The sequence below is a fragment of the Prionailurus viverrinus genome, chromosome D1 (genome assembly GCF_022837055.1).
Source record: "Prionailurus viverrinus isolate Anna chromosome D1, UM_Priviv_1.0, whole genome shotgun sequence".
In the NCBI taxonomy this organism is placed as follows: Eukaryota; Metazoa; Chordata; class Mammalia; order Carnivora; family Felidae; genus Prionailurus; species Prionailurus viverrinus.
Genome location: NC_062570.1, coordinates 53815864 through 53842874, shown reverse-complemented (window position 1 = coordinate 53842874; position 27011 = coordinate 53815864). Strand labels below are relative to the sequence as shown.

The 27011-nt window shown below is 46.8% G+C and overlaps 1 protein-coding gene across 1 annotated transcript in view; it reads right to left on the bottom strand.

Annotated features, from left to right (window-relative positions):
- The window catches only part of TENM4 (teneurin transmembrane protein 4), a 747207-nt gene that overhangs the window by 53639 nt on the left and 666557 nt on the right, over positions 1-27011 (bottom strand). The window contains 5 exon segments of the mRNA XM_047823379.1: positions 6479-6728; positions 10312-10455; positions 13262-13529; positions 16151-16412; positions 21078-21197. Of these exon segments, the coding sequence (XP_047679335.1) occupies positions 6479-6728; positions 10312-10455; positions 13262-13529; positions 16151-16412; positions 21078-21197 (1044 nt within the window).

Genomic DNA, 27011 nt, shown 5'->3' with positions numbered 1-27011 from the left:
TCCCCAGACCCCCAGACCCCAGACCTCCCCTGGAGAACTGGCCACTTGCTTCATCGTGTCACCAGACCCTTAGCAAATATACTTTTCCTACCTGTAGGACCTTAAGACACTGTTCTGCTTAGTTGTCTGTCTCCTCAATGACATCTCGAACTCTTCAAGGGCAGGGACCAGCTTCGAGTCCCTGCTGCTTGGCCCTGGGCTGGTGCAGAGTAAGTGCTCCAGAAAAGCCCACAAATTTATGCAACGGTGAATGAATGGCTATCCATCTTGCTGGGAGCATACAGGGGAAATAATAATGCTATGGATCTTACAGTGATGGTTCTCAAACATGGTTACACAGCACATTCACCAGGAAAGCCTAAGAAAGAAAAACCTCATCCACAATATCTGAAGAGCCTGGGCATCTGTCCCTTTAAGATCTCTCCAGGCGACTCTGAGGCACAGCCAGATTTGGAAACTGAGGCCTTAGAGGCATGCTCTTCAAATTTTAATATGCAGATGAATTACCTGGAGACCGTATTAAAATGCAGATTCCAGTTCAGCAGTTCTGAGGTGTGGCCTGAGAGCATATGTTTCTAATAAGTTCTCAGAGGATACCAGTGTGGTCTGTCTGCTTGCTTTGAGCAGCAAGGCCTTTGAATACTCTCAAAACCATGGAAGGTGGCTTACAGCTGAAAGCCCCGGGATCAGCTCTGCAGCAGGGACCATGTCTGAGTCAGTTCTGATTCCTGGTATCTTGAGCCGGGCTGGGCACAGAGAAGGGTCACAGCTCTGTTTCCTGAGTCCACTGTGGGACCCACATTCTTTTCTACTTCCACAAACGTGAGCTTGGCACTTCTGGAAGCTACGTACACACTTGGATGCTATAAGAGTACCATTCCGGACATTCATGAACTGAAATCAAGCCTCACACTGTCCTCTTTCTGGATGGTGTGGGACTTTCCTGATAGGAGCTGGGAGTCCAGGGACTAGAGGCAATCTATTCCCTGCTTCTTAGTGAGAATTCTCCCTTTGTCTCAGAGTAACTAGCATCCTCTGACCACATTTGGTGGTGGCCCTGGTAGAACTTGATTTACTGGTTTTTAGAACCAGGGGGGAGAGCCACAAAGACAGGGGTTCAAATACTAGTTCTACCACCCACTTAGTAGGTGACCTTGGGCAAATCACTTCATTACTCTGAGCCTTAGTTTCTTCATCTAAGAAATGGGGATAATCACAACTACATTAAAGGGCTACTCTGAGGACAAAATTGTATAAAGAATATAAATTTCTGAGCATAGTGCCAGTTCCATTAAGAAATAAAAATGCCCAGGGGCGCCCGGGTGGCTCAGTTGGTTAAGCTCTGACTTCGGCTCAGGTCATGATCACACAGTGAGTTTGAGCCCCTCATCGGGATCTGTGCTGACAGCTCGGAGCCTGGAGCCTGCTTTGGATTCTGTGTCTCCCTCTCTATTTGTTCCTCTGCCCCCTCTCTCTTTCAAAAATAAAGATTAAATAAAATTTTTAAAAAAGAAATAAAAATGCCCAATAAATGGCAGCTGGTCACCTGGAGAAACCTTCAGAGTATTTATGTTACTGCATAATGGAAAAGCCAAGTATGTCAGACTTAATATTGTCTGGCCCAACCTACTTCCTGGGGGAAGTTAGGGCTTTCTGTTGGAGTTAACTTAATACGTTGATGGAGACTGATGAAGACCTGAGTTCAAATGTGCCCCTGAAAAAGGCATCAAGCATCCTCTATCACCCTGGGGAAGAGATCCAGGAGGAAATGAGGATCCTCGTTCCCTGTAAGGGTCCACAGAAGAAGATGCCCAAAGGATTAGGGGTCCCTGCACAGTGGGCTGGTATGGAGGCTGAACAGCCAGAGGCATGCAAGGCTGCCCTGGGGAGCATGTGTGCAGGCTACCATTCCTGGGAACAGCTGAGACGGTAAATGCTCATGGACAGAGAGGATAAAATTTTAGAATTTTTAATCCACTTCTGACATTTATGAATGGGGACACCAAGGCCTAGAGAGGGGAAGGGATTTACCAATATCCAGGTGCCAGTTAAAATCAGAGCTCAGACTTAGGTGTTTTCATTCCAGATTTTCTTTAAGAAACCAGAGAAGGCAGAAACAAATTCCTTTTTTCCTTCCACTTGGTTTTACTTTAGAAATAGTTTTTGGCACCTCAGAAAACGATGAATTGAGGGAGGGCAGGAAACTGGCTTTGAAATCATGCCATGGATGTACCAAAAGATCACTAAACATCAGGCACCAAAACCACAGCTCTCACAGTTCACAGATGATGAGACTGGAAGCCAGAAAAGCGGGATGCCCAACCCAAAGCCACACAAGTGCACAGCAAAGCTGGACAAGAACCCTGACCTACTAATTCTTCCCAGCTCGGTCCCCTGTAACCCCGCTGCGTCCCAGGCAGTTACCGCCACTCACTGAAGGTCTCAACGTGAAATGCTAGGTTTTCACCCAAGATCCTCGTATGAAATGTACTTCTATGTTTTCTCTAAAACTGAACCTGAAGGTATGTATCGATGTATAGTTCAGTATCAGCCATACAAAGCTCACTACTTTTAGATTTCCGTGTCAGGAAAAAGTATTCTCCCCTCTGAGAAGTGAGCACATTTTCCCATTTCTGAGAACGCAAACCATGAGAATAGTTATGTTTCCCTGTTTGCTCTGGCTGCCAGGAAGTCCAGGGTCTAATCTGACATACAATCACACATATGTGTTTCCTCTTGTTTCCTTTTGTTACCAACTTCTATTTAATTTACTTTAAGACACGTATCTTTGGTTGTAAGAGGACTGAATTCCTTTTTGGGAAAGTTGACACCATCATCATCATATAATTGTTATGATGATGATGATGATAATAATAATAATAATAATAATAATACTAGCAATAATAACAGCAGCCATGTCTGGAGCTCCCCTCTGTGCCTGGCACAATGCTAGATACTTTACAAGTATCCTCTGTAACCCTTAAAATGGCTTCCAAGAGAGATTTTGTTAACCTCAAGTCAAAAAGTAAAGCTCAGAAAGATGAGGTGATTTTTTTTTTTTCAAGGTCAGACAATGGGCGGGCGGGGAGGGGGCGGGTTTCAATTTTCTCATCTGTAGATTAGATGTGCCATGAGCACCTACTTCACAGGGTGCTTGGGGGATCAACTGCTATAGCCCATGTAAATCCATGAACCTTCTTTCTGCCTCACGCTAAATGCTCTGTCCATGTTATTATTATCTTAAAATAATATATACGATTGTTACATTAATACCATATCTAATTACATAGATACGGATATGATCATTATTGGGTTTGGGGTCTGCCTCTTTCCGCCAGCCTAAGATTTTCTTTTATTCCCACTCAGCACCCAGCCCAAGCGCCACTTTGGTATGAGCCACCTGTGGGTAACTGCCCCACTGTGGGGCAGCTGTGGATAGCTGCCCCAGCTCCATTTGCCCACGGCTACTTCAAGTCACCCAGATGTGTGTGAGGCAGGGGACTCTGAAGTGACTGTTCCCCAGGAGTCAGAAGAGTGCCCCAAAGGCAGTGGTGCTGATGGGCAGACGTTTCTCTTGGTGTCTCTGATGAGGTGGCTCCCTTCTGCCTGCTGAGCCTCACTGTGAGCCTACACGACAAATCCACTCTGTGATAAAGCTCCTATTTGATGAACCACCTATCTGGGTGGCTCATATGGTCTAAACATTCCTCCCCACTCTTCCCTTGCTGGCAAACTTTCTGGTGGGGTCACCTAGCATCCTAGCCACCAAAGCCAAGGCACCTGCAATGCCCACAGAAGTGCAAATCTGAAACCTGTCTTTGTCCAACTTCTTCACCTGATCGAGATGTTCTCAAGACGTCCCATTGTGACCATGAAAGCCATTGAACACAGTTAGGAGGTTGTCCTCATTTACTCCAAGGATAAACGGACTGGTGTTCAAATTACTATGCCAAGGTTAAAATTGTTTCCCCTATTATTTCAGTCTGTCATGTCCACAGATTACCCAAGTAACTGCTACACTTTGCTAGAGATTAGAGGAGTTCGGGCTCTCGCCTCCCACCCCCACCATTATTAATGACTTCCTCTCATTGTAACTGATTACCTCCAATCAGTTCCAATCACACAGGATCCATTTGCTAGTGAGCCATCTGAATTTGACACGTGCAGCTTACCACACAACATGCAACAAGGCAGAGGAGAGACAGGAAATTCTCCACTGGTTGGCTTACCTATGTCTGAAATCTTTATTTCTGACAGAAGACAGGAGAGCAGGGAATAGAAGAAAGAATGAGGTGTTAGCAGCGGGGTTAGAAGCATTATTAGCAGCCTGAGAACTTGACAGCAATGGTACTGTACAATACTATAATAAATAAAGACTTAGCAGCTATGACACTGATTTATTTTATATTGGATATTACTTGTCAGTGAGCTCACTTACAAGCAGCTACATATCACAGAAGAGGCATGGCTTCACCTGCACCACTACTGCTGACTTCGGGGAAGGGGATGAGCCTGACACATGTGGCTGCTCTCACCAGAGCTAAGACAGGGGCTGCAGCAGCAGCTTCCCCCCCCCGTACAGAGACATGCTCCCCAAGACACGCATGTTCACTGCTGTGCCTCTGTTGGTGTGCACGCTGCCCTACAGAGGGTATTCAAAACTTGCATAGCCCACCATGATCCTCCTCATGACAGAATACAGAACTGGAGACATACCATAATTAGAAGGGCAGGGGGCGGGGGGGGGGGGGGGACAGGGGGACAGGCCGGGAAGAAAATACATTAAGATTGACAACATACTGATACATGTATTTTTCTTTCCAAATTTCATTTACTCCTCCCTTCCCTACTTATTTGTCTTCCACGATCTCCCCTCAAAGGTGGGAGGCAGGGAAAATGGGGTGTCTTATTCGAAAATGTGAAAATGGAGGCCCAGAGCGGGTAGATGTCTTGGCCACAGCTGGACAGCTTCTCTGCCAAGGTGGGCTGACCCCTAGGCCGTGGCTCTTCCCATTACCCTACAAGAGGTGGAAAGACAATGTGAGCAGCTGACTGGAGCAGACAGGCTTATGGGTTCCTTGTTCCCTGACAGATGTCTGTGGCAGTGAAACTCATAAAAGAGAGAAGAAAGGCAGATAATATTCCATTGGTGGTTCTCACAAAGCCTGATATCCCACTTCCTATGAGTCCACAAAATTCAGGCTTCTGATTCTTGTCATGGCCAAAGACCTCCTGCTTCATTTGTCTCTGTGTGTGTGGGTGACTACGAACCCTCTGCTCTTGAGGGCTGTCATGACCGTGGTCGGCTAGCAAGCCTTCCCTTCCTTCACATGGGCACTGCAGAGACATTCTCAGCAGGCAATTACTTCCAGGGGATAACTTAACAAGGCATTAAAGCCAAAGTGGCCCTCTTTGGGTCAGGTGACAATTCTTTGGCCATGCAGAGCTGTGTGATGGACTTTTGGGCTTTGGTCTGCCATTCTAGAAGCTGGACCTTGGGCAGATTCTTTAAATTCCCTGAGTCTCCTTGGTCTTGTTTGTCAAGGGCAACAGTGGTAAATATCTTGCAGGACTGTTATACTGGGCAAATAGTTGGGACTTCACAGAAGTGAGTTTCCTTTTCCCTGGCCAGTTTGGAAGAAGGCTTTCCAGCTCACAGGCCTGTTCTGTTCACACGAACTCCTGCCCAGGACATGGGCAGATCCTACTCCCTAAAGCAATTTTGAGGAACTTGGGGCAATTTCTCCTGAAAGGGAGTGTGGGGCAACCCTGTCTCTAACCACAGCTTCTCTGTAACCCTAGAACCCACCCTGTGACAGTGCTCTGGTTCTAAGAAGACCCGATTTAGGGAATCTAGAGAAAATGCAACCCACCAGGCCCTTCCCCGAGCTCTAAGTATGGCTATGCTCCATCACTCACGGTGGGGATGGGGAGAAAGAAAAGGTGGAGTTGGCTGGCCCTGCAGCATGCTAGGAGCACAGAGGCACTGCCAGATTTCAGCCCATGGGCCTTTATCTCAGTACCAGACAGCTGAAGAGGACTGCTCTAACTCGGATGAGTGTTTAGTAACAGGGCCAAATCTACTAACGCTGGCTTTGTCCGTTCTGCCATGTTTGTCCTTATAAGAGGTCTTATGAGACTAATTTCAATCTGTTTGGTGCCAGGAAACAGAAAGAAGTTCAAGGGCTTCCAAAAAGTCTAATTCCTGGTTGTTAGCAGCCTTCTACGTCTTCTGGGCATCAAAGATAGCCCCCTGCCCCACGAGTGGCTGGTCTTCCTTTCAGTGCCCAGTGGAGAGCAGCACCTGCTTCCCCAGAGCCCCCAGCTTACAGTTTAGCCCTGAGCTGGGAAGTGAAAAGTCTCAGATGGACTCTGACAGGTGAGGCTCCTCTGGGTGTCGTGGGTAATGCTAGGTGGGCGCCACGGGATAGCAAAGGGACAGTATTAGGAAGTGTGAGGAGGACATCACCTTACATACCTCAACTCCAGGATGTTAGTGACATTCCCAGAGGGGAAGATCCTCCGGATGTAGTTGAAATCTCCCACGTAGAGGCTTCCGTCAGAGCCGCATGTGAGGGCCACGGGGGCCAGGAGTTTATTCCCATCGGCAAGGCCATTGCAGCTGGGGCAGGAGATGCTTCTCCGGCGCCCATTGCCCATGATGCTCCCGATGACGGGTGGCTGCTGAGACACAAACTGGTTCTCCCCATTCCCTTTGTGTAAGATGCCTGGGACAAGGACAGAAGAACAGAATCACCTATGGAGCAGGAAATGGCCGTCTTCTGCGGCTGACCACAGAGTTGCCTCGATTTTGCAAGGAATGCAAGATCTCTGCCTACCATTTCCAAGACTTACCCCCCAAGGCTGCCACACCCCCATCATGAAACCCAGAGTGTCCTGAACAGGCCATGCTGCCTTCCTGATTGAACGCTCTCAACAACTCTGTAAGATAGGTATCACTGTCCCCTCTGGATGCACAGGGGGGAACAGGCTAGTGGCTTACCTGACGTTACACGGAGAGTAGCAGAAGTGCTCTTAAGTCCAGGCCCCTAATCATTCAGCTCCACTCCTTCTCAAATAGACTGTACACATCTCCTGTACCTAGTCCCCATCTCTACTGCAGTGTGGATTTTTTATGACACTTACATGTTTTTCTCTCTTTAGACTGAAACCATGTTATTTCCCTTTCTATATCCCCAGTGCCTATCGCAGAACCTGACACAGAGTAGATCTCAATCAATGTTTAGAGAAATGCATGAGTGAATTTCAGTCTCTTCTCACCAGGGTAGATTCAAGACACCTGGGTTTTTGCCTGGTGTTGCTCCTAATGGGCTGATCCCAGATGTTGTATTGGCTTTCCTACTGTTTTAACAGGTCTTGGATCTCCGTTTCCTCACCAGCAAAATGAAGGGACTGACCTCAGTGACTTGTAGCTTTCATCCCATAGCCACACTGTTTATTTTGGGCCCGGACCATCCTTTATCTCTCATATTATTGCCACAGTCTCCAAACTGGACTGTGCCTCTGACCTCACTCCTTCCATACTGAAGCCTGAATGAGTTTTGGGTTTATGGTCACAAGAATCTTCTCCCAGGCTGTCACCTATTAGCTCTGTCCTTTATTAAACAGGTATCTTTCATTTTTACCTAGTCTAATCAAATCATTTTCCTACTCTAATGTTTGTGCTTTTTGGTTTTAGGGAATCCTTCTCTGAGATCATAAAGATATTCTTCTGTGTTTTCTACTAGTTTTAAAGTGTTACCTTTTAAATTTAGACCTTTAATCAATCTTGTTTATTTTGTATGTAGTGTGAACTTAATTTTACTTTTCTTCACCCACTGAGCCAGTTTTTCCAATACGATTTCTAAAATAACTGTCTCCACCGATATCTGATGTTGCCTGTGTCATGTGCCAGTTTCTATGTGTGTATGGAGCGTAGCAGAAACCGTAGTCATCCACAGGTATCCATCCTGTCCCCTGTCCTTTTTCTGTAGCCACAGAACCCCTGATGTTTGGCTGTCCAGGTGATTATCTGGAACTGCCTACACTTGGCAGGTGACTAAGTTCTAGCCAGTGGCATGGAAATAGAAATGGGGTGGGCACCTGTTGGGAGGTGTCCTTGCAATGGAAAGGGCTTGCACTTAGCCCTTTTCCTCCTTCTTGCTGGATGGGATGTGGATATGAAGGCTGGAGCTTCAGCGGTCACCGTGAACCATAACCTTGGGGATGGAGGCCTGATTGGAGCAGTGGGAGGGGAGGTGCCTGAGCCCCTGAGCCTGCAGTGTACCAAGCCAGACCTGGGTTATCTACCTCCAGACTTTCAGGCGAGGGAGAAACAAACTTTTTGCCTGTTTGGAATTCTGTTATTTTGGCTTTGCTGGCACTCGTGGCCAAAATGATTCCTGATGACCACTTATAGGTCAGTTTCTGAACCCTGTGCTCTGTTCCATAGAAGCTATTTATCCACTCGGGTACCAGCACCACAGTTTTGGAGACTGTGGTTTCTTTTAAGACGGATACCAAACCGTCTGGCAGTGCCTCTTTTTTCCTTTTTCTTTTAAAGGCTGTCTCAGCTATTCACCAATCTTTCTTCTATCATAAAATTTAGAATTAGTTGGTTAGTTTTTCCTTAAACCTTTTTTTTATTCAAATCGTTTTATTAAAATTATTTGGCAATTTTAGTAGCAGTGCAAAGTTTTTGACTCTGACCACTGGACACGCTTAGACACGAGTTTATGATTTTTGGTCTGCTGTGGGTTTGGGTGCATGTACTTTTCCAAACCTTCTGCCCTTCCTTTCATTACCAAATGGCAAAGTGCCTTAAGTTTCACTGTCTACAATATTCTACTACTGGATGACAGGAATCTGTAAAGTAAGATTGAATAAAAAATTCATAGATTCAAAAATTTTCTGCAAATATTAAGAACATGTAAAGTATACTAGAGACACAATGTTGTGGTTTTGAGTAGCATCCAGGGCCTCTCCAGAGTAGGTGGGAGATGTCTGACATCAGGAGCATATTTAGTTGTCCCATCCTGGAACACAGTCAAGGTGGGCTATCTGAAATACAGAGCTGATTATGTCACTTGGATGCTTGAAACCCTTCAGAGGCTTGACATCGGCCTCTGGATGAAGTTCAAAGTCCCAGTCTTCTGACCCTGGGCTCTGGCTGCTCAAGCTCTGGCTTTTGCTTCAGCTCTTGCCTTCACTTCATCCTTTGCTCAAACCATAAGAAACCTTCTCTCCAATTACTCTTCTTTCAGACTTCTGTGCCTTGGCACATACTGTGCCTTCTGCCTAGAATGTTCTCCCTACTTGATATATAGGGCTGATCCTCTGGATCTTTTGAGACTCAGTTCAGAGGTTCTCTCCAAAGAGACACCATGCCGAACCGGGAAACTGAGTTGCTGCCCTCCATGCCCCAGTGTCCTGTGCTTTTGTGTGCGATGGCACCATCCACGGCACAGCCTGGAGACTGCCTGGGAAGTGTTTGCTTCTGACCAGAATATCATCTCTTGAGGTCTTTCATTTCTGCATCTCCACTGCCTAGTTGTGACAAGCACAGAGCAGGATCCCAAGGAATATCTGTTGACTAACCCTTCTGATGACTGATCACATACAAGCCCATGTAATTTGAAGTGTGCATTTTTTCCAAGGGATACAGGAGCACTGATGCATAGGGCCACTTGTACCCCAATGTTCATAGCAGCACTCTCAACAATAGCCAAAATATGGAAAGAGCCTAAATGTCCATCAACTGATGAATGGATAAAGAAATTGTGGTTTATATACACAATGGAATATTACGTGGCAATGAGAAAAAATGAAATATGGCCTTTTGTAGCAACGTGGATGGAACTGGAGAGTGTGATGCTAAGTGAAATAAGCCATACAGAGAAAGACAGATACCATATGGTTTCACTCTTATGTGGATCCTGAGAAACTTAACAGGAACCCATGGGGGAGGGGAAGGAAAAAAAAAAAAGAGGTTAGAATGGGAGAGAGCCAAAGCATAAGAGACTGTTAAAAACTGAGAACAAACTGAGGGTTGATGGGGGGTGGGAGGGAGGGGAAAGTGGGTGATGGGCATTGAGGAGGGCACCTTTTGGGATGAGCACTGGGTGTTGTATGGAAACCAATTTGTCAATAAATTTCAGAAAAAAAAAAAGCAAAAACAAAAACTGAACTTTAAAAAAAAAAAAAAAAAGAAGTGTGCATTTTTTTTTCTTTTTTAAATCTGGCAGGGCACAGAGGATACGAGACAAGGGCCACACCATGGCCTGGCTCCTGGAATTCTGTTAATGCACTTACCACTTTGGATGTTGAGGGCATGATGTTTGTCTAGGCTCCATCCTCCCAGCTTAGAAGCATCGATTTCATATCCCTGCAGCACTGCCGTTCTTTTTTCCCACAGGATCAGATCTGGGCAGGATTCATACTCATAACCCACGGAAACTGCAGGAAACAAAAGCGCACAGGTGAGCAAAAGCGCAAAGTGCACAGGTGAGTAAAGCCTCTTCTTTGGCTTTGATATGCACGCAAGGCTCTGGCTTGTCTTTCGTAGAAAAGGAGAAAAGGTCATATTTCTAAGTGCCTTAGAAATCCCGAGCCTTAATATCCTTTTTTAATAGAGCAATTGTGCATTATGAGGAAAAGTTAAAAAAAAAAAAGTACTAAACAATTTAAAAAGGACCCAGGAGAATCAATTCTCAGGAAATAATCCTTTAGTATGGAAAATACTTCAGGCACAAAACTCTTCACTGCAGGACTATTTATAATAGTGTGAATTGGAAGTAATCTAAAGGTTTAAAAGGGGTTACAGGTTGAGCAAATCAAAGTGTACCCACTCGATGGGGCCCCTGGATGGCTCAGTCGGTTAAGTATCTGACTTTTGATTTTGGCTCAGGTCATGATCTCATGGTCATGAGATTGAGCCTGGCATTGGGTTCCATGCTGAGTGTGGAGTCTGGTTGGGATTCTCTCTCCCTCTCCCTCTGCCCCTCTGCAGCTCTCACGCTCTATAAACAAATAAGTAAGTACGTCTTCAAAGCGTACCCACTTGAGGAATATTATGCAGCCACCGGATAATTTGGTTATGAAGATAGTGGGGTGTCATGGAAAATGCTTATGGAATAATGCTAAGTTGTATATACAGTATTCTATCTAGGCTTAAAAAAAACTATACACAAACTATAAACGAGAAAAGAAAATAAACATAAATGTTAACAAGTAGTTGTTTTATAGAAACATGTATGAATTTATTTATATTTTTGTCCGTTCATCAAATTTTTATGAATGATAATGGTATTACTTTACTAAAGAAAAAAATTCAAGGTCGTTTATAATGAATACATGGAAAAAGAGCTCACTTAGGGTACTTTGAAAGCTGGAAGTTGCTTTGAGTCTCAAAGCTTGAAAATCCCCTGGTTTCATTTCTGTTTCATAAATCCAGACCTCCTCAGGAGGGCACCGGGATGCAGGCTAACCCTGGCAGCCGTCCCGAGACTGGATTTGTAAAAAGCCCTGTACCTGCCCTGTGGAAAGGAACCAGCAGAGACAGGAATGCCATTTCTTTCAAGCATCTTTCTGTGCAGACAGTATCCGTCAAGAGGTCAATATCCTACCGCATGTTCAGGACAGGAATTAACAAGTGGACAGTCCCTTAAAAGTTTCTTTAAGGTGCCATAAAAGTTGTCAGCCATCTATGGCAGGAGGGGAATGTTCACAGGGGCATCTTCTCTGTGACCGTGAGTCCCTTAAGCAGCCTCTACGCCTCCTATTGGTCACCTAAGGGAAGTGAGCCTCAGCCCTTGAAGTCCCACTATGCAGACACCTGCCTTTGTCCCTGGCTGGTGGACACTAAGGATACCCATTTCACCTGAAGAGGTTGCAAGGCTTTTTTTGTTTTTTTTTATGAGACCCCAGAAGTACTTTGAGTTACAGAAGGGAGAGTAGACAGAAAGAGACGGCATCTTCACTCCCAGCATGCCCTTGTGCAGTAGGGTGGGATGCAAAACTACAGGGAGGGACTGGGATGAGTCCAGCTCCGTTCCTGTCTCATCCATCCTTGGGAGGTCCCCTCACCTCTCCCGGCCTCGGCTTTCTCTTGCAGAATCCGAGGACAATTTCTGACTCACAGGGCGGTTGTGAGGATTAAGTGGGATATTAACGTGCAGGGAAGCACACTGTTCAGAGCAGGTGTTCAACAGACATTCTCTTATTGACTGCCTGCCGTCCCTCCCTCCCTTCCTCTCTTTCTTCTTTACAACATTATTTCTCCTCTGCTTCCTCATTCTGCCATTGCTCAATCTAATAAGGGAATGAAATTGGAGTAGGTTTCAAGATGAGAAGGAATTTCCTGGGCTGATACTCTACGTGTTTGGGGGATTAGCCCCGCAGGGGTTAGGTCTGCTCACAGTCCAGCTCTGAACCCTTCCTGGGACTTTGCTATATACGGAGGCTGGAATGAGCACAGCCAGCCGCTGAAGCCCGACGTCTGAGTGGGGCTGGGACTCCAGGTGAGGCCACAGTCACCTTCTGCTTCATCTTAAAAACAGACAGAAACAATGAGGATGGGGGCCCCTGGGTGGCTCTGTCCGTAAAGTGTCTGAATCTTGATTTCGGCTCCGGTCACGATCTCACGGTTCATGAGTTCAAGCCCTGCGTTGAGCTCTGTGCTGACAGCATGGAACCTGATTGGGATTCTCTCTCTTCCTTTCTCTCTCTCAAAAACAAATAAAAACTTTAACAACAACAACAACAACAACAACAACAACAACATCAACAACGACAGAACCTCTTTGATTGCAAATAAGGGAAAAAGGCCAACAAGCCTTCCTGATGAAGACAGAATCTTAGCTCCTGCACCTCAATAACTCTGAAGAAACCCAGGAGCCCCAGACTCCCACATTTCTCATGGGTGAGTTCAGGCCAGATGGTTGTGAGGGGGCCATAGCTGCATCTTCGTGGCACAAAGCCTCTTTTAGCTGTCACATACCACCAGAGCACTTTTCAAGGGCCCTTCTGCTTTTGTAACCCCCTTTAAAAAAAATGATCAGCTTTTCCACATTCAGGTCTTTGATTACATTCTCTTAGGTCACGGATGGCCACCAAAAAGTCTTGAAGGCCGACTAAGCCGTAGGAATTTCTGGGCAGAGGAAGGGAGGAGGAAGAAACACGGCAAGTGGAAAAAGAGCCCCACGTCCCCAAGCGTCACTGTGTCTCTGAGGATGGCCTTGATTCCTGGGGCTGAGAGGCTTACCGAAGGCTTCCGAGAGCCCGAACACCTTCTGGTTGTAGACATCTGTCTTGTCCCAGATGAAGTAATAGGACAAGTCCGGGGCCGCAGCAAACCACTTCCTGAAGAGGCGGCCCTCCACTGCCACCATGAGGTGCACCTTCATGAGGTTGAAGGGGATGGTAGGGTGGGTGAGGCTGATCCTCAGGACAGATTTGTAGCCAGGGGTACGGCTGCTAAGGTAGCTCAACCTCATCTTGCAGCCAGAGATAGCGATTTCTTCCTGCAAAGCCTAGAAGACAGATTACACAGCAAGTGACGGTCATGGACTCATGGGAGGAGGGGGGCTGACAAGCCCCATGTGCTCTGGGTGTTCAGGAGGTAGAGGAGGAAGCAGAGATGGGGGACGAGGGAGAGGAGGAGCAGAAACTAGAAAAGAGAGACGAAAGAAGAGGGGGAGGCAGAGTGTGAAGAGAAGCAGGAGGAAGAGGGGAAGAGGGGCAAAGGGGAAACGGGAGGGAAGAGGAGGGATCCAAGAGTCAGGAGGCCTGGCTCCGGACCAGCTCCACGTGGTACACCCCTGCCCCATTCCACGCGGATGACGATGCTCACCCTGCTGCATTAGTGAGAGGAACACAGGAGATAATGCGTGTAAAATATTTATCATCATGTTGCCTCTCATTCACTAGCTATGCCCTCCGAGAAACGCGTGCAAGCTGCCGAACGTCAGCCTCCTCTCCAGAGTAGCGTGAGGATTGAGTGAGGTCACACATATAAAGTGCCCAGCCTATGACAGGTACTCAGTAAACAGGATGCTGCTGCTGCCGTTGGTGCTGGTGCTGGGAGCTGAGGGTAATATGAAGACAGACTTTCCTTCAGACTAATACGGACAGCCGCCTCAGCAAGGGCAGTTTCTCCCTCAAAACTTTCCTAAAATAAGACCCTCAAATACCTTTCCTCTTCAGGAAAATAAACAGAGACCATAAGAGGCTGGCCAAACAATTATGCAGGGTTGAAAGCACGGCCTGCCAAGGGCCTGTGGCCAATGCTTCCCTCCAGCTCACCCACAGAAAGGGGTCAGACTGGAGGCATGGAGTTTCCGTGCCCCATGCTGTGCTAGATGAACAGAATGGTGGGGAAGGTAGCACTTTATCTCCTGTATGTAACGGGCTCATTTCCAAGATGGAAACTTTAAATCAATGTCAGGTTCTCAGGCACATGGCGAAAGCAGAGAACTTCTATCAGCTTGATGCTCTGGGCTCTGTTTTAAGGAGGGGACATTAAATTAATTGAGGCTAATGTATCCATTAAAAGGACAATGATTATTCTACTCTGGTGTTCATGGAGAAACTGGGCCTTCACAAAGAAAGCTTTTTCCTTTCTGTCCATTTCATATCACGTATGGGGGTGAGCTCTCCCTACCCCGTTCTGAGCACACAAAATTTTAGGGACTGGGCCTAAAGCAGAGCAACCTTCCTAAAAAATCAGCTTGCAGCTTCTAGACAAAGCAGGCTCTATACCCTGGTGAACCACAGGCAGGGTTCGAGTGCCATCCTCACGCTCTCATAAATATTTATCTTCAACACACCTTTTACAGTGTACATCTCCCAGTGCTTGCGAAGGCTGGCCAATGATAGGGCCAGGAAAACCCAGGAGCTTGTTTTCATGTGTTTCATGAATCTGATAATAAGCAAGGTTTGTGACCCAGCTGGGCTCGCAGACACCCAGCTCAGTGAGCGCTGCGAACAGGGTGGGACCTTTAACCTCATTTGTTCCAAAGTCTCTGCTCCTGGGAAAATGTCTAGATGGAGCTGAACCAGGGTTGAGTAACAAATTACTTCTCTCCAGCAAGCTCTGTCTCTGCTGACAACCATTTCAAAAGAAAGGTCAGCCTGGTAGTTGAGATAGGAGACCGGCACCGAATCTCTAAAAGGAGCGAGGTTTTCAACCTGAGGGTGCAATGAGAATTTCAAAATGGCTGTATGTCCTTGTGGGCTGGCGCCAGAAGCCCATCAGCAGGACACACACACACACACACACACACATGCACACGCACACGCACATGCACACGCACACACAGATATGACTGCTCAGACAGGCATAAAACATACACACGAAAGCGTATATGCTCCCTGCTCCACAGGCCCCTGCAACCTATTAACATGCACAGGACCAGAGCTCTTGGTGGGCAAGCGAGCGAGCCTGGGACCTCTCCCTGCCATCTCTATTCCCTTGGCCTTTGTTCCTGCCATCTGAGATTGGGCTGGGATGGCAGAAGACATCTGACTCTCCACAGCTTTGTTAGGCCAAGAATCTATCCTGGTTTCAATCCGATTAGACTGTTTCTTTCCAAATTACTTCCTTTTAATGATAATTAAGTAAAACACTTGTATGTAGAGATTTGAGCCAAAGCATGCCTCTGGCATGAAGGCAGTGTGTATAAAATAATCTTAAATAAGAATAATACTGGAGAAAATTTATTGAGCGCTTACTGAGTGCTACACCTTGTGCTAAAGCGCCTCATGTATATTTTCTCACTGAACCTTTATTATGATGCCTGTCTGTCCCACTCCTGTTGGTAGAACCTATCATGATAAATATTTTCCACAGAAATGATGATAGAGGGGGACATTGGAGGCTGGGGGGAAAGGAAAGTGGGAGTGAACTGGACGGCAGAGTGGAAAAGAAGTGGGAGTTTATTATATGCCTGAATGTGCCAGGAAGCTTCCAGTGCTCCTGTGTTTTGAGTATGGAAGAGGGGTGACCATCACACGCCACGGCTGCTGTAGGGTCTGGCAGCTGGATTCTGCATGGTGGGCTGATGAGATCTCCCTTTCCCCTGTCTCTGAGATCCTCCTCCACCCCACAGGTGAAATAAAAGCACAGAGAAATATGGCTAAGAAAGCTGGGTACCTGAATTTCTGGAACGATGGGGCCTTTCTCTGCACAGGAGCTGGCAAAGGACGTCAGCGGGGATGGAGACACGACAGGGTTGGGGCGGGCGAAGTTGCTCAGGTCACAGCTGGGAATCTCATTCTCCTCATGTCGCATGATGATGGTTTCCATGACAAAGAAGCGATCCCAAGGCAGCCAGAGGGTGTGCTCCTGTGTGATGAAAGGTGCCCGCTCAAACCGGAGGATGATAGAGATGCCGCCATTTGTGACCAAGTCAAAGCTGTTTGAGAGGGGGAGGGGTGGAAAAAGGGGGAGCAGGAAACAGGAGATGAGGAGGAAGAGGATAATGGGTGGGGGTGGGGCAAAGAGAGACATAAAGGAGACAAAAATTACACCAAAAGGTCTGAGCACTTGTTGAGGAGACCCTAAAACCTAAAGACTTCACTATAACCACAAACGGTAACAGAGATTCCATAAAGCATGGATTTTGGGGGAAATGGTTCATTACAGAGATTTTACCAAAACCAACATTAATAGTCACTGCTATGGAGAGCCATTTGCCAGGACACAGGACAGCTGATGAGCTTCCGCTATGGTGGTTCTGGTACCTAGGGACCCTTAGAGCTGAAGCTCAGTGAAAAGTCAGCAGAATAAAGTGGAACAAGTCCTGTCCCGGTGTTAGGAGCCCTAAGCCTAGTCCTGCCTCTGCCATGAACTACTGTGCGATCTCGAGCACATCACTCAGCCTCTCTGACCCTCAATTTTCTCAATATATAACATGGAAAGGTTCCAATGGATTTTTTATTCAAGTATAATTAATATACAGTGTTATACTCACTTCCGGTATACCATATAATGCTTCCACAATTCTATACGTTTCTCAGAACTCACCGAGATAAATGTACTCTTGACCCACTTTATTTCACCCATCCCCTCTCCCACCTCCCTTCTGGGCAACTACCAGTTTGTTCTCTGTATTTAAGAGTCTGTTTTCTTTTTCTTTTCTTTTTTTTAAAATTTGTTTGCCTCTTTCTTTGTTCATTTGTTTTGTTTCTTAAATTTCAAAGGGATTATTCTTAAGTCACTAAGATCCTATGATCCTACGGCAATTTTAGCTCTGATTATGATAGATTACTCAATGCAGGCCTTTGGAATTACAAAAAGGCACAACTGACAGTATGCGTGAGGTGGAAAAGGGAAGCTGAAGACTGAGGCCCAGACTCCCTGCTGCCGTGAGGTCTCTGTGGTGTCCGGGAGAGCCGGTGGCCAGCCGGCCTCTGTTCACAGCCCTCTCCCAGTCTGATGCTTTTCTTCTACGGAATCACCAGCAAGGGACCATTTGGTTCCCTGTGATGAGGAGTTTGCTATATCCACAGAAGGACTGTCCCATCTTCCGTTAGTTCTGTTAGGACTTGTTATTTTCGGAATTGAGCCTGGGTCCCTCTTCTTATAGCTACTTAGCCAGTAGGCCTTGTTCTACCTGTTGGGGTGACTCCTTCTGCCTTTGACAGTCCTTCAGGACTTAGAAACAGTGGCCCGGTCCACCTGCCACCTCTCGGCTGTGATGTCTCTGGACAGAGTCTTTTAGCCACTACTTGAGGATGCATTCTCAAAGCCTGTCCTCATCTTGTTCTTGTGGTTGGAGAGCTCCTGCAAACTCCTTACTTGGTCAGAATTCTAGCTCCCTCCCTCTCAGGGCACCACGTGCCCTCCTCCTCTTGGCCCACCACACACCGCCCAGGAGTCACATGTTTATTGCTTGGCCCAGGTGCATTGATTCCTCATTCTTTCCAGAACCTAGCCCAGCACTTGTCGCTTATAGTTTACAGAAGGACTGTATGAATGACGCTGTCAGTTTCTTCTGAACTGAATACCCTAGGCTCCTTCCTACTTGGGCTGTTGTTACAGACCAACCCAGCATGCACCCGTGCAGTTGGTTATAGAGACTCTAACACAGGACCTCACCTTTATGCGGGCTTGGGCTCTCTGCTCTGGCTTGCTCTTCCCTCTCCCCGGGATTTTACGATGAACTGCCCTGACCTAGTGCCAAATCCTGTTCCTGACAGACGATGCCCCCAGATTCGGGATTCTAGGCTCCGGAGCCTGACTCTCTTGTCCTTTGCTGAAACTTTTCACCCACTCTGCCTGCTCCTCACTCAGCCCTTTCTAGGTCCACACTTGGGTAGCAGAAGTAGGACAGTGCCATCTTCAATAAACAGTGACGGAGTTTGTTCTGAACCAAGAGTTTAGGTTTTGGCTCTCTAAGAGAATATCCATGGTTTGGGGAAATACCCAGAGAATGACTTTCCTGTCATAGACCTGAAGAGCATCTGTACTTTGACAAAACATTTGTAACCATCAAACAGAACTTTGGCCCGGCTCACGAGCTCCTTTCACGAGAGCATGAGCATGGGGAGGAAGCGAAGACAAACCGGAAAAGACATATTCTCAAGGTGGTGAGTGGGCTAGGGGCAGCTGGCCCTGCCAAGAGCTGGGTGTGACTGGATCTTGCCAAGAGCTGGGCCTGTTCATCTGGAGGGAAACCTTGTTGTGGATATGGATGTGAGTCTGACCACAAAAGGAAGGCCTGGATCTCAGGCGAAGCCCAAACAGCTCAGGGCCTGTCTAAGCACTGCTATTGACTCCGTAGGTGACTTCTGTCACCTGTCTGGGCCTCAATCTCCTCATGTAAAATGATGATCATAATCACTTGGCAGTTATTAATTAGACAGATGGGATAAGGAATGGGAAAAGCCCAGAGCCCCACTCCCAGGGCATCATGCTCCGTATTCCCCCATTTTTGCAATTCAGCGAGCCTGGACTGCTTCTTTCGTCTGCTATTCTTTACAAATTTTTCTTCATGGCTTCTATTTTCCATCTTTTTATCAATCTCTTTGGCTCTAGTTAAGTCTTGATGTCTGGTATTTCAGTGTGGTGGGTATGTGAAAGGGACCGGGGAGCTGGGCGAGAGTGGGCAGCCCAGTGCCTGCCTGGGAAGTGAGGGATACAGAGCTGAGTTAGACTTGGTCCACAGACTTGTATACATTGTGACATTCAGGCTATGTCTCGGGCCTTACGGGCTCTCCCGGGGTGTGAGAGATAAGAAAGAGGGTGAAAGAAAGGGAAGCTGAAAGGAAATGGGCAAGATTCATACATAACAAACGGGGATCTGCAGGCACCTGGAGAGTAAGTAATGGCTCTCCTATCCATTATGCAGTGTCTAGTTGGGAGGGAAACTCAAGCCCCATAAAGCACTGGTTAAGAATTGCTTTGAAACTCAAGCTCTCTGCAACTCTGGTTCCTACAATGTGATTTAGTAAACTGATGCAGGAAGTGTGGCTGACAATTGCCTCCCAGGCTCCCCATGCTGTCAAGGGGCCACGGAAATCACAGGGGCAGTACACACAGGCGGAATCAAAACCTGGAGGCGAAGGAGTGGGCTCTTCTCAAGGGCCACCAAACCTACATGACTCCGGAGTGTTTTACGGACCCACTCTGACCAAGTACAGCAAGGCAAAGGACTGACGATTTGCCATTTCATGTGAATGACGGACACCTTTCGTGACAAAAAAAGAGCAGTCCCCACGGCTCCTTCTTGATGACTGTTTCACAGCAGGTAATGATGTAGCCACAATACCTGTTGCCTAGAATGCTCACATCTGCCACTTCCATCTAGCAGGCAGCCCCAAGCTGGAAGGCAGTGAAGACAGAGCATGAGAAAGATATAGTCCCCCATGCTGTACTGAACGTCTGCACTGACGTGCTTCCTGGGCTGGAAGGTGTGTGGGGCAGGGGACAGTGGTCTGGGCTGGCCAGATTACTCCTGGCACTGGCTGCCAGCCCCTTCTAGCTGGGCCCCTTCCCATTCACAGGGAGAGGAGGGGGGAGAGGGCTCCCCATGCCAAGCTTGCCACTCTAAGAGGCACACATGTCTACAAACAGATGAGCCTCTACTTCATTATCACCTCGGCCGGGACATGTTCACGTCTGATATTGGATTAAAGAGGTGCTAAAATCAATCAGGCTGGAGCATAATTTCCAACACAGAGTGAAAATCAACCTTATGGGCCCACACTTAGCCAGATGGACTGCCACCACCTGATTTTATTAAAAATCGAGGACCTGTCACCACCGACAGCCTAAATTGTTCCACTTTCTTCCTTCTCTTTCCATTTTCTCCAAAATATTCCTAATGGCCTGTACCACAATCATCACCTCCTCATCATTTAATAATCTGTAATTTTAATAAACTGCTAATATTTACTACATCCTTACCGTGTGCCAGGTCCTGGCAATATGGCAATGAACCAGAGGAGGGAAGGGAAATTAAGATTTATTAAACACCTACTGTGTGCAAGGCGCTTCCTCATCCATCATGGAATGTTATCCTTACAACCAAATTGTGAGATGCTAGTATTAGGACCATTCATAGGTGAAGAAGTTGAGGCCCAGAGAGGTGAGGAGAACTGTCTAATTGTTCTAGCAAATGGAGAGTTAGAGTGAGTGAAGAAACTTTATTTCCTTCTACCGACTGTTCTTGCGGGGATCCAAGGGGCAGAGTTCTGTCATCACCCAGTGGCTTCCACAGACCTAGGCAGCTGTAGATGGAAAGCACACAGCAGGAATACGAACATTTCTGGAGTTGTCTGGTCTGAGGAAAGTGGTCCATGTGACAGTGCTTTATATTATAAGCCATTGAGCAGGATAACATGTATAAGGTACCCTATGCTTACTCCGAGAACCAAACGAGAAGAGATTGCTTAATTTCTAGCCAAAGGGACTAAGGCCAGAGTCAGGTGCAAGGTCTCACAGCTAGTGAGTGGCAGAGCTAGGCCTCTGAATTCAGGTCCCATTCTCTTTCCACATTGCCATTCCAACAGCAGCTATGTGGCAAGACCACGAGAACAGGACCTTCACTAACTCTGCTCTACAAAAGGTCTCCTACCTGCCATCTTGCCTGCTGACTGTGTATCCAAAGAGAGGATTATTGACGAAGCTGATATTCACACCAACCAGTGGGGTCCCATCTGATGTCATCACTTGACCACGAATGACACACGCATGCCTGTGGGTAGAGAAGAGAGAATGACGTCATCTACTTTTCATGTTTACAACCCTGGATGGCAGGGAAGCCTTGGAGGTCAGAAGACAGAAGGCAGGCCGCTCATACATATCTGGGCACCCAGGGGCTCACTGTATTTATTCAAGAGGAGTAATATTCTTTTTTTCATATTGACTCAATTTAAGGCATCAAAGTGTCCTCTAAAGGGTTATAACTGGGAGATGTTTGTAGATACCTTACTAGACGTCATTTTCTAAGGATTCTATGTTATGCAGTAAGGGGATAAACTGATACAAGAGGGTTACACCAGCAGCAGAGTTAGCAGCCGAGTTACAGTTACGCTTGAGAATCCAGAATCATGAGACTTGGGTTCAACTCTTGACTCTGCCACTTTTTAGCTCTCTAAAGTTGCAAAAGTATGTGACAGCTCTTTGAAACTCTGTTTCTTCAGAGCAAGCTCCATGAATGACAGTGGCTATTATTGTCACTAATGGACATAGTGGAAGCGGACGTACTCTCGAGAAAGTGAACAGGATAGAGGGTACATCCTCTCATCTGGCTTTAGAAACAGCAGAAGGGCAGATGCTAAGCATCCCCCTGGAGTGGTTTCTGGAACCTGTCGCCATCTCCCAATAATATCCCCGCTCCAACTTAACCTCTATATCCCAGACAACAAACCATCTGTTTCCCCCCAACTTGTCAGGCACGTGTTGCCTAAGCCTCTGTGTCCGTGCAGTGCTCTCCCAGCTGCCTCAGTGTCACTCCAGCACCCCTCCCCCAACACTCTCATCCTTTATGACTCGGCTTCAAATGACACCTCTTCCCTGAAGTCTGTCTTGATGACCCTAGTTAGACTAGTCACTTCCTTCCAAAACCTGACACAAACACTCAGATACCCTGCCACACTGCACACAGTCCTCCTCTCCACTAGATCGTGAGCTCCTTGAGGGCAGGGTCAAGGACTACTCCTTTCCTTCTCTCTGTAGTGCCTGGAAATGCCTAATAAGTACTAGGTCGTTGTTTAAAACAATGGTGGATTGAGTAAATAAGTGGGGCAATTAGAGATCATCTAGAATGATGGTTTTTCAAATATATCAGAAATACATCAGAAATGGAACCTTTTCACCAGATGGTATTTTAAAATAAGGACCTCAACATGGAAAACAGACACCACATCTCTCTAGACGAAATAAGAGGTCTGGAGTGATTCTGAAGGCAACTCTGGATTCTTACGTCTCTGGAGAAGCCAGAGAAAAGCCTGTTGGAAAATCAGTGAGTTGGTGGAAGAAGAGGAAACGGGTCCACAGAGGTTACGTTATTTGCCCCCAGTCACGCAGCGGGTAGTGGCAGAGCCAAGCCTCACATGCAGGGCTCACAGCCCCGGGCCCAACTTAGACCATTCTGTTTACCACTGGCAACGGGAGAAAAAGGAGGTGCTCAGTGGTGTCAACATCCTAAAGCATCAGGGCACTGGGGAGACAGCCCTGGTTGACAAGCCAGATCTGAGGCGAATATTCAGGTGTGAGTATCCAGACAACTTTTTCCATCTGCCTCTGTTCAGATGGCTTTTTTTTCTGGCTTGGAGAAGGGCTACTGATGAGACCTATGGGCATTCATAAAAAAGGGATCTCAAACAGCCTCTGCCTCATTGGGTACTTACATCTCTACCTTCCTAGAGTGATAAACTTTTCTCTGTTTGATGAGAAAAGCAATTAACACCAGGCTTGTAAGCAGCTGGTCTCACTAGCGTCAGCTTGTCCTTTCAGAAGGCAAGAACAACTACCCACAATGCATCAAGCTCCCCTCCCCCACCCCGCCCACCCCACCCCACCCCACCTCACCCCACCTCACCTCACCTCACCTCACTACACCCAATCTGGTTAATGCTAATTCAGTCAGCGGTTTCCTTCCGAGGCCCTTGGTCTAAATGCAATTACACGACAAACAAGTTAAGCGGTGAGGCTCAGCAAAGACTCTCAGTCCTGCTCTGAAGGTCTCCCAATACATTTATGTGAAATTATCTCTCCACTAATGGGAAAGATTTATTCCATCAATTGTATTCAGCTGGTACTGAGAGATGCCTTCTTTAATGGAGGAAAATTGAATTTCTTATTGCTGGAACTTTGTCCTTCCAAAGAATTACTAACAGATCTCATCCTGGTGCTGGCGACTGTCCAGCCTTGTCCTGACATATGTGCCTTCAGATTCTGCTTGGATGGCAACTAGCCCTCCGGGGATGGTTTCCTTTTGGGGGCTGCCCTGGCTGCTGCCCCTCATACACATGCGGGCCAGCCTCCTCTGACTGATCTGTCTTTGGAGGTTTCCTGATCATTGGGAAATGTTAAATCAGCACCGTTTGGCTATCATGTAGCCTTCACTTCGGCCAGCCGGAGCAGATGTAATTTTAGCCCAGGGTCCCGTGGGTTGCTCGGGTTCTGGAGAAGATTAAGTTGACTCCCTATACCCCTGTACACCACAGAGGCCTCTTGCCAAAACAGGCATTTGGCTCAGGAATTAGGTCCTGGAGAAAAACACTTCCATCCTCCTCCTGTTTAACCATGATTTTCAGTTGTCAAGAAAACCAATTTAACACGAAGGCCTCTCTGGGACAAAGGAGATGGGGGAAGTCGGCTCTGTGGAGGCCTCTGAAATGTGTCTCATGCTGTGTTTTTTTTTTTTTTTTGTCCAGGGAGGTTTGAAAAGATGTGCGTCCTGGGCTTCCAAGTGCTTTCTCCCTTCATCCCATTTACTGAATGGATACCACCCGTGGTATACTGGTAAACATTTAATACTTGGCTTTCAAAAGAAAAATACCTTTCATTGGTAGCATTTGCCTATTTCTGTGGTGTAAATACTTCCACCCTGGCCGATTTCATGCTATTAACGAGATGTCACTGAACCCAGACTTGGGAAGAGATGCACAGTAGGACCCTATTACCAAGTCCTTCCTCCACAAGACACAAGAGTCCTAATAAACTTAGGAGAACGATAATAGTGGAATATAGTAAAATAATTAGGAAGTGATGAGTGTTGATTATCTTTGTTTTTAATAAAATTTATTTAATTTTAATTTCACACACTTTATTTTTTCCTAAGAGTAGTGTTCAAAAACTAGCCTGCAAAATTCCTGAACATTTAACAATCAGTTCTCGTAAGCGGGCATGAGCCCTCAGCTTCTGTATGCCACGGGAACAGACCCCACACTAAGGGTCAATGTGGCTGACAACTAGTTAATGCTCGGACCGTGAAATTCTACAACGGAAGACCACACCTTGGCAAGAAGTCAGTAACATGGGGTGCAAAGTGTTATCACAAACTTGGCTTTCCGGCTGCTTCATATGACCCTCCTCTCACCAGTCCTATATTTGACAGGTTTTGCTTTCCTTTGGTCACTATCTGGGCATAACCGAGTTTTGGGGTATTATTTTCTCCTTGTCCTCAGGATCCCATCTAAGCTGTCATCACCTCAGTGAGGTTGATACCAAGTCTTCCTGGCACAACTAATCACCTCTTCCTCTAGGCTCCCCTAGATACTTCCAAGGATCTCTCCATGACCGTGACAGTCACAGAATTCTATCATTCACATTTACATAGCTGTCTTACATGCTTGCATGCGAGTCAGAGGAGGGCTCTGACCACATCCCCTGGGGCTAGGGCAAGCATGGACATTACTCCCTGAGTGTCTATTAGGGGAGAAATGATCAAGTACTTGAAGCTCAGAAAGGAATGACTTGCTCAAGGTCATAGAGCAAAAAACTGGCTGAGTGGACACTCAAAGCTAGGACTTCTGACTTCCAGATCTTTACTCTTACTACTATCTTAGGTACCCGCAGCCACTAAAATTCAGTCTAATTAAAAAACCGGGGCACCTACTTAATAAGCTAGGCACTGTGTACTGTGTTAGATGAGGGGGTTTTAAATGCGGGAATTACTATCCCCGGTTGCTTGCTGGAGCTCACCAGAGCCAACCTGAAATGCTCGAGTGTAGCTGTCTCTGACATAAGTGAATCAACACATGGGTTTGGCATATGTCAGGCAGCTGGGGCACAAAACAGGCAATTAGGTTGAGTGAACTCTGCCAGGAAGGAGCGCTCGTGCCAGGCCAAGGGGGTGGGGGTGCGCATCAAATGAGCTGGCATTAGTCCAACCACGCTCAGGGCCTGACTGAGGTGCCCTTGCTGACACCAGTGAGGAGGAAGATCTGCCTGACTGCTTCCTGAGTACAGCGGCCAGGTTGGGAGTCAAGAGGGGAAACTGTTGGAGAGACAGAAACACCTCGAAACAAAATCAAGCAAATAAGAAGCTAACCTCAACTGTCAGTCAAGGAGGCGGGGTAGGGGATGGGCTGGGAAGCGCCCTGGGCAGGGGGTCGGTTCCTACTTCTGACTCTGGTAACTAACTATAGGACTTTGGAGAATCATCTGACCTCTCTGGACCTCCATTCTCAGTGGCCCATGTAGCTGAAGTTTTTCCCATCCTGATGTCAAATAGAATCCAATGCATGTTTAAGAATGAGAAACTTAACAGAGACCATGGAGGAAGGGAAAGGGAAAAAGTAGTTTCAAGCAGAGAGGGAGGCAGGCCATAAGAGACTCTTAAATACAGAGAACAAACTGAGGGTTGATGGGGGGGAGGGTGTGGAGGAGAGGGGAAAATGGGTGATAGGCACTGAGGAGGGCACTTGGGATAGGCACTGGGTGTTGTATGTAAGCGAAAATCACGGGAATCTACTACCCCTGAAGTCAAGAGCACACTGTCTACCCTCTATGCTAGCTAAGTTGACAATAAATTATCTTTAAAAAATATGTATAATGGTTTTAATATAGTGCTATCCATTCTAGCTCAAGTAGCCCTATCATCCCTAGCTTTAGAATCTTCATGGAGTTCATACAATCCTGATACTTACCTCCGAACTGTTCGCTCTCTATGGAAACTTCTACCTATCCTGTTCACCTGAAACCCACCTGCATTCATCGAGTGGTACCCCACACTCCCACCCCTCTGGCCTACTTTCGTAAAACCACTGGGGCAATCTTCCTCCCAGGCAGACCCATGAGCTCCTTGAAGACAGGGGCCACATCTCCTTCACCGCTATATTCTTAGCATTGGGCATAACTGATGTTCATGTCTAAGTGGGCAAAAGAGAGCCTCCACTAAAACTGGTATTTGCCCTGGAATCTGAATGCATAGCACAGAGTAAGCTCTTGATAAATTATTCATTGAATGAATAAAGAACTGATGTGTTTCTGTCACTGAAGGGGGTGGGGGTGACGCCTGAGAACTCAGAGCTACTTGACCTTGATGGGGATATGGCCAAGGAACCGAGGGCTGGAGGGGCTGGGCCTTTTTAGTTGATCAGCCCAAACTGCATCCCAAGGCTGGGTTCCTTCCCCTGGAGGATCCACGCCACCTCAGCTTGCAGTCTTTCTACCTTGAGTCTATAGCCTCCTATCTGTACCTCTTTTTCGAAAACTTAAAAAAAAAAAGGAACACAAAAAACGAATGCCGGAAATTGAGTCAGATTTGTTATTCAATGCCTACTATGCATGCAGATAAAGGACGATGAAGGGAGAAAAGCTGCAGCTTTAACTTTTTAGTTATTAAATGAGAACAGCTAAGGAAACTGGTATTCAGGAGAACGGAACAATCACTTGGGATCTAGGTGGCAAAAGGTAACTTTAGCTCTTCTCTGATTTAAAGTATTTGATACTCCGTGCCACTCGTTTATGAAAATCACTCCTCTGTGTTACATACTTTAGACAGATTTATATGCCTGACCTGTAAGAACCCTTAAACTGTTGTCTGCTAGCTCTTGCT